The sequence below is a fragment of the Petaurus breviceps genome, unplaced genomic scaffold (assembly GCF_028583685.1).
Source record: "Petaurus breviceps papuanus isolate PSGF00001 unplaced genomic scaffold, PetGlider_PUasm1.0 64, whole genome shotgun sequence".
Classification (NCBI taxonomy): Eukaryota; Metazoa; Chordata; class Mammalia; order Diprotodontia; family Petauridae; genus Petaurus; species Petaurus breviceps.
In genome coordinates this window covers 5,998,590-6,010,493 of record NW_027186428.1, presented here as the reverse complement: position 1 = coordinate 6,010,493, position 11,904 = coordinate 5,998,590, and the positions used below count along the sequence as shown (strand labels likewise).

The window sequence follows — 11,904 nt, the reverse complement described above, 5'->3', positions numbered from 1 at the left end:
ACAAGTTATAGTACTCTCACTCAAACTCTTTGTCCTGAATTCTTGCCTTTCATTTGCAAATGTAGACAACAAGGAATCCCCCAGACTTTGGGCTACTGTCATCCTAGGGAATATTTATTAAGTGCCTACAATCCACAAGACATTGTGCTTGCTGTAGAATATAAGAGCAAAAAAGGACTTTAGAGATCATCTAGTCCAATCAATTTACACGTGAGGAAACTAAAGTCTAAAAAGGTTAAATGACTTACCCAAGGTAATAGATACTAATTAGCAGAGCTAGGATTTGAATCACATTGTCTTGTGATTCCACATCAATCTCTCATTTCTCGGGACCTTTGTTTTCTCCTACATGAATGGGGAATTTATTAATTCAATCCAACTGGACCAACATTTATTAAGTTCCTATGGAATGTAAAGTCCCCTTGCTTGGTGCTGAAAGAGTTACAGAAGATAGAGCGCTTACCCTCACGGAACTTGAGTTTGTAGAATTTAGAATTAGAAGGAACCTTAGAATTTATCTAGATCAATCTCTTCATCCTACAGTTAGAGAAACTGAGAAGCAGAGAAGTCCATAGTCCTGAGTAAGGTCATATAGATAATAAGCCAGCAAGTATCTTAACCTACAAATACTAACTCCAAATTCCAGGTTTTTAGCTACTCCATGCCTTGCCTTGGAGCTCTCAGTCTGGTTAGAAACAAAAGCACATAACTGTAACATATAACCAAATGAATTAATGTGTGGAGAATACTTTGCACACCCAAAAGCTATATCAGTAATCACAATTATCATTAATATTAATAATAAACAATATTACACAAGTCCATCATGAAAGTATAAAGTTTTTCAGGGGCAGGAGAAGGGGATCAGAAGGTAGCATTTGAGGTTGAGCTTCAAATGATAGGTAAGACTTCCTCAGATAAGGAGGGCAGATGATGTTCAAAGACTCATAGAATGTCAGATAAGGGCTTTGGGGAAAGATGTAGGCTGGGTGAGAGTATGGCCTTTGGCAGTCCTGGTCAGAACATTGTTCAGTTGGTGTTCAGCCATTTTTTCAATTGTGTCCAACTCTTCCTGACCCCATTCGGGGTTTTCTTGGCAAAGTTACTGGAGTGGTTTGCCATTTCCTTCTCCAGCTTATTTTATGGATGAGGAAACTGAAGCATATAGGTTAAGTGACTTGCCCAGGGTCACACAGCTAGTAAGTATCTGAGGCCAGATTTGAACTCAAGAAGATGAGTCTTTCTGACTCCTGGCCTGGTGCTCTGTGCACTGTGCCACTGTCTCATTTCTTCACACCCATTCTTGAATATGCCTGAGAGGCTGTCAAGAGTAAGGCAAGGCTGCCCAGAAGACCAGAGGTCATCCACTCCACCCCATATCTAAATAACAATATTTGTAACAATTAGTGTCTGCTTGAAGAGCTACAATTAAGGTAGGTAGGTACTGAAGTATCTCCATATAGTTCTTAGCGTTCATCATAACATTCAATGTGATATTCACCATAGGCAACCATATGGTGTAGTAGATAAAAGGACAGGGCTGAGAATAGAAAGACCCGCATTTGAATCCTACCTCAAACATTTATTAGCTGTGCTACCCTGGGTAAGTCACTTAAATTCTTTGTGACTCAGTTTCTTCATGTGTAAAATGGAATAGTAGCACTTATCTTCACAGAGCTGTTGTAAGGATAAACTGTTAACAGATATCTGAAGTATTCTGAAAATCCCAGAAGCTACATAAATGCTAACCATTATTAGCTGTTATAAGGATGTAGATCAGAATGACCCTTGGACTAGGAGTCAAGAGACCTGTGGCTAGTACAGACCCTGTCTGCCACTAACTTGCTTGTGTGACAGTCAAGTCAATAAGCATTTGATATCACCATCAGAACATAAGCCCTGAGGGAGCAAAGAAAGGCAAAGACAAACCTCCCTCTCAGAGAATTCAGTCTTCTAGGGGAGACAGCATGCACACAGCCATGTACAAACAAGGATAAAGTGGAGGTAACTGACTGAGGGGCAGTATTAGAGGAAAGGCTTTTTGTATGAAGTGCGATTTTCAAGAAAGCCAAGCAAACCAGGAATGGGAGATAAAGAGGAAGAGAATTCCAGCCATGGGGACACCCAGTGAAAATTCCTGAATTTGGGAGATGAAGTATCTTGGACCAGGAGGCCAATATCACTAGGTGGTGAGAGTACATGGGGGTAAGGTTTAAGATTGGGAAGGTAGGGGGTGCCTAGGTGGCACAGTGAATAGAGCCCTGGAGACAGGAGGACCCGAGTTCAAATCTGACCTCAGACACAACACCAAAAAACCGTGTGACCTTGGGCAAGTCACTTAACACCAATTGCCCTACCTTCTCCCCCCCCCCAAAAGCAAAAAAAACAAAAAAAGACTAGAAAGGTAGGAGGAGGTAAGTGTCTGGTTATTTCTCCAACTATAAAGTAGTGTGGTTCAATGAAGATTCCTGATGCTTACTCTGTCTAAGGGAGTAGTCATCTAACCTGGGCGCCCAGTTTCATCATTCTGTAAAATGAGGGGTTTGTACTAAATTGCTTGGGTTTCCTTCCAGCTCTTGATCTATATAATCTCATGATGGTGTTGTTGAGATGACTAAGATCCTTTCTGACTCTCTCTTAACTGTATGTACAATATGCAACATTCCCTGGGAAGGCCCATTAGAATTTTTTTTTAACAGAGACATTTTAAACTAATTAATTAGCACATATGAGAGAACTCACTAGTAGGGCTTGCCCACCTGCCTGTCACTTCCCCAGTATAACTGTCTGCTGCCAGGTGTCATGCTAGCAGGCTTAGATCAATTAGTAATTGTAACTGAAGCTGTATGTAATTAATTATATAATTAAATTCATGAGGCCCACACACATAGGGATTTCTGATCACATTGCTCATTCATAAAAATCTATGGCTAGGAGATGTGGTCAAACCCTGGCAAAGCAGGGTCAGAGGTAGGAGAGAGAGTTTCTTCATTTGGTGGAGGTTGAATTATATCAGGTGTCAGATACAAAGCAACAACACTCCCAAATTGCACTGAACCATATTAAAATATAATTTGGAAATATTTAACAAGTATATTTAACAACATAAAAAAATACAACACAACATAAACATGGACTGTGTTAATATGTGGTTTTCTAAGTCAATACATGTGGAAAGGATCCTTATTTATGGCTTAGTGGCCTCATTTCTATGTGAGTTTGACATCATTGGATTAGATAATTTCTGAGGGGCAGCTAGATAGGGCAGTGGATAGAGCACTGACCCTGGAGTCAGGAGGACCTGAGTTCAAATTCAGTCTCAGACACTTACTAGCTATGTGACTCTGGGCAAGTCACTTAACTTCTGTTGCCTCCAAAAAAAAAAAAAGATAATTTCTGAAGTCCCTTTTCAGTGGAAATACATGGAATACAAAACAAGTTAGTTGTAATGGGAAACCATCAGGCAATGGCTTGGAGGACCCCTATTAACAAAGCCAGGAACGCAAAGAGACAGATAAAAACACACACGCAATCTATGGTTTCAGAAAAAACCTGGAAAGGTATGTATGAAGTGATGCAAAATGAAGTGAGTAGAACCAGGAGAATAATTTATACAATAACAGCAACACTGTAAAGATAATTAACCTTGAAAGACTTGGTAACTCAGATAGATCCAGTGATCAACCACAGTTCCGAAGGACTCATCATGAAACATGCTATCCACCTCCAGAGAGAGAACTAAGAGAGCACGGACTGAAACTTGTCTGTTCTTTTTTTCTTTCTTAATTTCTTTCATTCTTCCTCTTGCGTCTAAAGTGGGAATTTGTTTTGCATGAGGTATTTGTAATAGGTTTTGTTTTTCTTGCTTTCTCAGTGGGTATGAGAAAGGGAGGGAATTCGGAACTGAAAATAAAATTGAATTTTTTAAAAAAAGATAAAAGAAAGAAATAGGCTTTTAAGTGTTGAAAGAGGTCCTAGCACAAACACTAAAGCAGAACGAGTTAAGTAATCAGTGAAGCCCTTAAGGCAGTGACGTTTGTGTTTTGAAGGGATTTGAAGGAGAGAGAAATGGCTTAGAGAAGACAAGGAAGCAGCAGAGGAGGGGGAGGAAGGCTGTGGTTCTTCAACCTTAGCTTCTAGCTCATTAGAAGCCACTGGACCTAGGAAGATCCCCAGATAAAGATAATGAAACATAGCTTCTTTCTCAGGGCAGGGAGGTGGGGGACTACCAGGGTAGAATATCGAATACTTTTACAGACATGGTTTCTAGTGTGTGTTTTTGCTTAATTGTTTTTCTTTGTCACAAGGAAGGGTTCAATCTGGAGGGGAAGTGGTGAAATGCTGTAATGATGTAAAGACAAAAGGAATCAATGAGATACATTTAAAATAAAATAAAAACAGCTGGAATCCTAGACAAAATTCTTCACATGGTATTTCAAAGGCCTGAAAGCACATTAGGTAAAGAGAATCAGCATTTTTGTCATGCCTACGATGTGGTAGGGGCAGCTAGGGCTCAGCAGAGTGCTTGGCCTGGAGTCAGGAAGACCTGAATTCAAATTTGACCTCAGGACCTTGCTGTCTGTGTGACCCTGGGGAAGTCACTTAACCTCTGTTTGCCTCAATCCATTGGAGAAGGAAATGGCAAACCACTCCAGTATCTTTGCCAAGAAAACCCCCAGGGCAGTATGATCCATGCTGTCCTGAAGAATTGGACAATGACTTAATGACCAAACAACAACACTATGTACCAGGTACTATGCTAAGCACATTACACTTATCTCATTTGATCCTCACAATCCTGGAAGGTAAGTGCTATTTTTATCCCCATTTGACAGATGAGGAAACTGAGGCAAACAGAGGTTAAGTGACTTGCCCAGGGTCACAAAGCTACTAAGTGTCTGAGGTGGGATTTGAATTCAGGTCTTCCTGACTCCAGGACCACCACTCCATGTGCTTTACCACCAGCCTCTAGCACATTAGGTACTTGACAATATGTTATTAGAAAAAAGCATTCTTGCAACCAGATTCGATCAAATCAACCAATTCAATCAGTACCTAAAAATAACAGCTCACGAGGAATGTCTTCCACACTTACAGATTCTCAGAATTGGAAAGGACCTCAGAGGTGGCCAGTGCAAGTCTTCCACCCTTCCCCGTGCAAGGGTTCATTCTGTTGAGATTTCTCTGGTGACAAGATCTCTTCCTTCTGCCAAAGCATCTGCCCCCAGTTCCCTTATCTACCTTCAACATGGCCAACAAGGATCAGGACACTAGAAACCAGGAGCATGTGATAGATTCCATCCCTATGTCTTAGAGCTGGACCAAGCTCTGCCCTCTTAAAGCACCTCAGGGACCACAGGGCAAAACTGTGACTTAGAACCATACTTGCCTAAGGGTTTTCATAATCGTAACCCGTAGAAATCTTTAGAAGCTCAGTGAGGTCAACAGGGCAGGCTCCTCTAGGTCTAGGTAATAACTGAAGACCAAAAGGAGGAGTGATTTGTCAATATCACACAGATAGTTCAAGTAGGGAATGGAACCCAGTATTTTTAATCATCAAACCACTGTACTGCTCAGCGAGGTGGCAAAGTGGATAGAGAGCTAAGGCTGGAATCAGAAGACCTAAGTTTAAATACTATCTCAGACACGTATTAGTTGTGTGACTCTGGGTAAGTCATTTAACTTCTTTGCATCAGTTTGCACATTTATAAAATGGGTATAATAACACCTACATATAATAACCTACATACATTGTGAGGATCAAATGAAATAATTGTAAAAGTTCTTAGAACAGTACCTGGCATAAAGTAGGTATTCTATGTTAGCTATTGTTATGGGCATTGGGAGAGGGGAGAAAATTGAAGAAGAATGAGTATGAGCTGGTGGGATTTTCAACTTAATTTGCAAGACTGGGATGAGCCATTCATTCTTCTAATAGGAAGAATGGAAAGTTCCTGTTAATGCATCTATTTCAGCACCTCTCTGCCCACCCAACCTGAAATAATCAACTCTGTCTAATTGCCATATTGGGATCCAACCCCCCGAAAAGAACATCAATCTAGCCTTGTCCAAAAACTCTGTGGCCTACACCCCCATCCGCACTGCGAGGATAATTCCCTGGGCCAATGAAGGCCACCACCCCAGCCTCCACATCTCCCAGAAGCAAGGCCCAGCTTCAAGGATGACTCCAGCAGTAAACAGTAGGAGGAGGGTGGGTTTTTATTATTATTTTTGTGAAAATGGAGAGACAGCAGTTCCTAGTCATGATTGTCACAGTTTGACAGTACACCTGGATACAGCTTCAGATAAAGGTGACCATACTGAAAACCAAATGCTAACCATTACTCTTTCCAAAGACACCCACAGGTTGTGATTGTCTCCTTTGGACTAACCAACCACTATCTACAGAGAAGAAGAAATTCGCTAGAAAAATGGGGATTGGACCATCTGATAAAATAGATTTCATTTGATTAGCTTTGCTACAGGCTGTAGGTTTGTTTGCTATAAAACTCTCCCACAAAAATTAGTTTTTAAATATACATATTTAATCTGAACTGCATTGATTAAAAAATTAAAAATTGATGATTTTTTTTACATTAACTTCACAGTATTTGTTTGCAGATGACGACAAACCCAGTGTTAACAAGTCAGGGCAGGACCGCTCTCCAAGAAAATAAACTCTCCAGGACTGGAATCACCCACATGGGAGACAGTGTGCAGCAGCATCTCCCAACTGTTCCATGAGGAAGTGACCCACTGTGGGAAGAGCTGTGTTCAGACCTATGGCCTTCACACACACTCATACTCACACACACACACACACACACACACACACACACACACACACTTCAGCAGAATACAGACACAAGTGCAAATGTCCTTGTTGGAGCTGCCCAGTGGCAGGAGCCAGGCAGACAGCATTTCTACAGTGAGAGTTCAAGTATTCTCTTCTTTTTCCCCACAATTATCACATCTTAGAGTCCCTGACACCTACTTGCCTGACCTAGCCAGATCCCTAGGCTTTCCTAGACTAAAAGACCTAAGCTCACAGCATCAGAGCTGGAAAGAACTTGAAGCATCCTCTAAGTCCAATCCATACGAAGGCAGAAATCCTTTCTATGAGACATCTTTGTCATGGAGTGGAAAGAGGTCTGGGCTGAAATCAGGGGACACAGGTTCCGAGCCCAGCTTGGTTACCAGGTGAATTTACACAAGTCCCCTTTTCCCATGGGCCTGTTTCCTCATCTGTAAAATGAGGAAATTGGACTACATGACCTTAAAGCCCCTTTTAGCTCTTGACCTTATGATCACCAATGAGTGGCAATCCAGCCCTCTGCTTGAAGGGCATCCAGTGAAGGGAAACGTCAGCCACACATGGCCCTACCTGTAGCCCCCTGTCTCCCTACTGCTTGGGCATGGACCAGCCTTGGTATGGAATATGTGAGTCTGCAATTTGCTTTTATCCACAGAGATCACAAAAAACATTATGCAAAATTTTAAAGTAAAAAAATAAAAACTTAGAAAAACTTCAGCTATCCTTTTTGCCAACACTAACATATTAGTCACTCGCTCCCTTTACCAAACAAAGAAACCTTGGAAGCATTACAATGGAGATAAACTCATCATTTAGAATAAAAAAAGGTTTCTAGCAGTTATAGTATCACTTCAAATTAAAACCTCTAATAAATACTACATCAAGTTTCATCAGGAGAAAAAGAAAATAACTTAATTTTAGTAGACTTTGTCCTCAGTGCTATTTCCAATCACAGCAAAAAATATATATGTACGCCTATCTATATGTGTAATGTATGTATTGATTATTATTCAGTAGGCTAAGACCACGACACGGAGTCACACGTCCACAGGACGACAATGCAGGTCACCACATTTTCCAAAGCCATGTAACAATTTCAGTAGAAGTACAGGTACAGTCAGGTAATGAAATGAGACACATGCCATAAATAAAATGAATTTTCACATTACATTCAGAGTTCAAAAGGGGCTGGTGCTGGGGGAGGTGGGGAGGAGGGTTCGTTGAGGAGAACTAGTCAAAGTTCCCCAAAGAAATTGAGCCTCCCCAACAGGCTGCAGCCAAACAGCTCCCATATGACCCTCCTGAAACCACACACCTCCTACCACAGTCAGTGCTCATGACATCGCCCCACCAGGGAGGGCAAATAGACTAATGTGCAAAAAAAAAAAATTCCCCCAGTAAAATCTGAAGTGTTTCAGGGAGCAAGCTCAGTGCTATTAATAACAGCCAACCCTATGGAAATTCCAGGTAAGTGGAGGTGAATGATGGGGAAGCAGAGGCCAGTGGTCAATTGTCCTCAGCCCCACTTCAGCTGGAAAAGCAGCCAGCTGAACAACACTCAAGTCCACAAACACACTCAACATCATTTGCTCAGACACATTCAGGGACTCAGACTCAAAGGGACAAATGGTTGACAAAGTCAAATTTGACCTTACTCCCAGACTCCATCAGCAAATCTTCTATGAGGCACATTCAATTCCCAGGCCCTAAGGAGAGGCTGGCCAATCACTTGAGACTTTTGCATAGAGAAGGTTGCTCCAAACTGGTGAACTCGGGTCCTCTAACTCCAAATCTGGCTCTCTTGCTACTTCACCTAAGACTCACTAGTTTCCATCCCCAGCTTGATTCTGTCTTTAAAACGAGCTGAGTTCTAAACTGATCAATCTTTCTGTCTTAAATCCTACATCTAACAGGATATGTGGACCTCAAATGTTTTTTCCAGAGCTTGCCTCAATATACATACTTCAATAACCGCTCCTTCTTTTCTAAGGGTATACCTCTTACTCTACCTGGGCTTCTCTCATGGCTACCCTTCCTCAGCCCTCCAGTCCCTACTTCTCCAACTCAGAACATGGAACATGGACCATTTGGTTTGTTCTGTGGTTCATCCAACACCAAATTCTGCCATACTACTCTCAGAGTACCAAAGAGGTTCCATTTCTGTGCCAATTCCCAAGCCCCCTAATAGAACTCAGTAGGTAATTCACACAGACATCACTCTGTATGACATACATATTCTTCATTGGAAAAGGACAGCAAAAGGTAGGTCCCATGAAAATTTCCTTTAAATTTCAAAAGGCTCAGGTAAGGAAGATGAACATGTCATGGGATCAGTGAAAGAGGAAACCTTGAAAATTACATCTACTCGAAGGGAGAAAACTCGGAGGTGAATAGTAGAAATGAGAAATGACCACATGAAACCCCCTGAGAAACAATCAGGGAGAAAATGTTAAGTGGAGGTCTCGTCTCTCCATCTCCCTGTCCCTCAGCGACTGCTGCCCGAAGCCCAGTTGGGAGAAAGAGGGAGGTCAGTATAGAAAGCATTTTAGTTTCTAAGGAGCACATTCTCTTCTTTTTGAACTAAAAAAAAAAAAGACCAAAAAACCACGAGGTAAGAACTTCTTGGCATCTAATCACATCTCTGGAGAAAAGGCTTTTCTAGAGGCAGCTTCAGAATTCTCCAACTCAGAGGTTAGATCAGGCATTCCAGGGACTGGTGATGCAAGACCACCTCTCCCCAACAGTTTCTGCATGTTCCTGTCCTACAGTAGAACAACCTGGCCTTATTCCTAAAGCCCCTCTACCTGGATGCTACTTCAGAGCATCAAAAGAGCATAGCATAGGTACAACCATTCTCCGAATCAAAAAGACATACACACATACACACATACACACACACAAGCCAAACCCCAGTTCCTTCATAAAACTTCAAACTACCAGGGACTTGACAAGGCCACAGTGAAACTTTCGGATGTGCCGGTACAAATCCCCAGACTGCGTAAAACGGCGCTCACACCACTTGCAGGCATGAGGCTTTTCTCGAGTGTGCACCACCGCATGCCGGCTAAGATTGTGTGAGTACTGGAAGCTCTTGCCACACTGAACACAAGTGTACGGCTTCTCGCCTGAGTGTGTCCGCTCATGCCTCTTAAGGGTATACATGCACGAGAAGGTCTTTCCACATAGTGTGCAGGTGGGCACTGACCCCTCTGGTGACAATCGAGCCCTCGAGCCACCATCCTTGTCCCGGAAGTGAGAGCTCAGATGCAGCTGTAGGACGTGGGGGTTGGGGAACACCTTGCTGCAGAGGGGGCAGATGCAGATGTGGCCAGGGGGCCCCAGCACCTCTGAAGCAGAGAGGTCTGACGCATCCAGGTCATCTTCACTCTCATCCCGTTCTGGGTCCAGCTCATCTTCCTGGCCATGAAACATGTGGCCCAGGCCTGTGACCAGACTTTTAGCCACAGGCCCAAATGGCTGGCCCTCTGGACTCCTTGCCTTGCCATCTTCCTGGTCTGACAATGAGTCCTGTTCATCTTTCACCATCAGTTCAGCTTCCTGCTGCTGCTGTCGATGATCAGAAGCCAGCTGTCTGAAGACATAGGAGGTGTGGAGGGCATCCCTCCCTGAAATCGGCTTCAGAGATAGATCCAAAGCACACTCGGAGTCACCAGGGGCCTGGCTAGGGATTGGGAGCTCAGTTCTCTGAGAGAAAGAGACCCCGACACCATTATCCAAGGGCTTGGCCTTCCCAGGACTTGGACTTAGCTCTGCTTTTTTCGACAGTGAGGACGGTCCCATGAGGTTGTTAGACCAGGTGGGGTGGGCCCCAGACCGATCATACTCTAGGGGACTGAACCTTGGCTGTCCCGGCAATTCTAACTCATGGCCCAGGGATATGCTGGGGCCCAGGAAAGGTCTGTCCTTCTCTTCCTCAATCACTAGTTCTTTTTCCTTTAGTTTACCCTTGCAGACTTTGACAATGTCATACATGTGGAGGTAGCTGGCAGCAGCTAAGATGTCCTCAATAGGCAGGCTGCTCAACTCCAGCTTGCCCTCATACATGAATTCAAGTAGCAGGCTGAAGGCTGGGGCCGTGACAATGTCACTGTTCAGATGTACAATATCCCTTTTGTCTAACTGGTCCCTGTAGAAGAGGTAGAAGTACATGCTGCAGGAAGCCAGCACAGCTCTATGAGCTTGGAACCGAGCTTCCCCTACGAGCACAGTGGAGTCGCACAGGAATCCTTGGTGTCTCTGCTGACTCAGGCACTGCAGCAGCTGCCGGCTGTGGTCCGGGAACTCCATTCTGCCTTCATAACCTGGGCACAAACAGGAAAAACTTGAATGCGCCTGGAAACTCAAACCTCCTAGCAGCTGTAACCAAACAAGTCGGCTCTTCTCTTTGCTAGCTGGCTCGCTCTCCCTCCCTCTTTGCCTGCCTGCCTGCCTCCCTCCCTCTCCCTGCCTAGGTAGCAAAGAGTCAGTCAGGAATAATTGTTCGCTGGAGTTTGGTTTGTATTAAACTAACTCTCCCATCCCTCGGCACCTGCTGGGGAGCAGGAAAAACTTGATCATAAGTAAACAAGGGCTTCAGAAGCAGAGGGGAGAAAAGACAGAGTGGGCAAGAGACTCCCAGGAAAAGAGACTTAGGATAGAGAAAGAGAAAGAGGAGAGGGGTGTGGAAAAGAAAGGGTGAGACACAGAAGAATGATCCAGAGCTTGGGAGAGAGGGGGAGGTGGAAAGGAGGGTGAGGAGGGAGAAGGAGATAGGGAAAAGAAAGCGACACCAAGTGAAGTAGAGTCAGAGATCAGATGAGAAACAGAGAGACGCAGAAATCCAGGGGGGAAAGAGAAGGAAGAGACAGAAAAATGGGCAAAGAGAGGAGAAGCAGTCTAACCTTTGTCTGCCTCACTCAGAAGAGATAAATCCCACAAGTACAAGTTACTGTGGTCACAGAAGCTGGCCTCCTCCTCCTCCCCCACCCCTTCCCGGGCCCTGGCCGCGCCCCCCCGGCCCCCCCCCTTCATTCCCTCCCTACCCCTCCTCCTCCAGCTCCATGGGAGCCAAACTTCCCCCGCCCTGAGAA

General features: G+C 43.9%; 1 protein-coding gene across 1 annotated transcript; it reads right to left on the bottom strand.

The window, feature by feature from the left end:
* Window positions 1-6,199: 6,199 nt before the first annotated feature.
* Window positions 6,200-11,161, bottom strand: ZBTB42 (zinc finger and BTB domain containing 42). The gene has a single exon (XM_069103833.1). The coding sequence runs from the start codon at window positions 11,120-11,122 to the stop codon at window positions 9,743-9,745; it is 1,380 nt and encodes a 459-aa protein (XP_068959934.1). The 5' UTR covers window positions 11,123-11,161; the 3' UTR covers window positions 6,200-9,742.
* Between the last annotated feature and the right edge of the window lie 743 nt (window positions 11,162-11,904).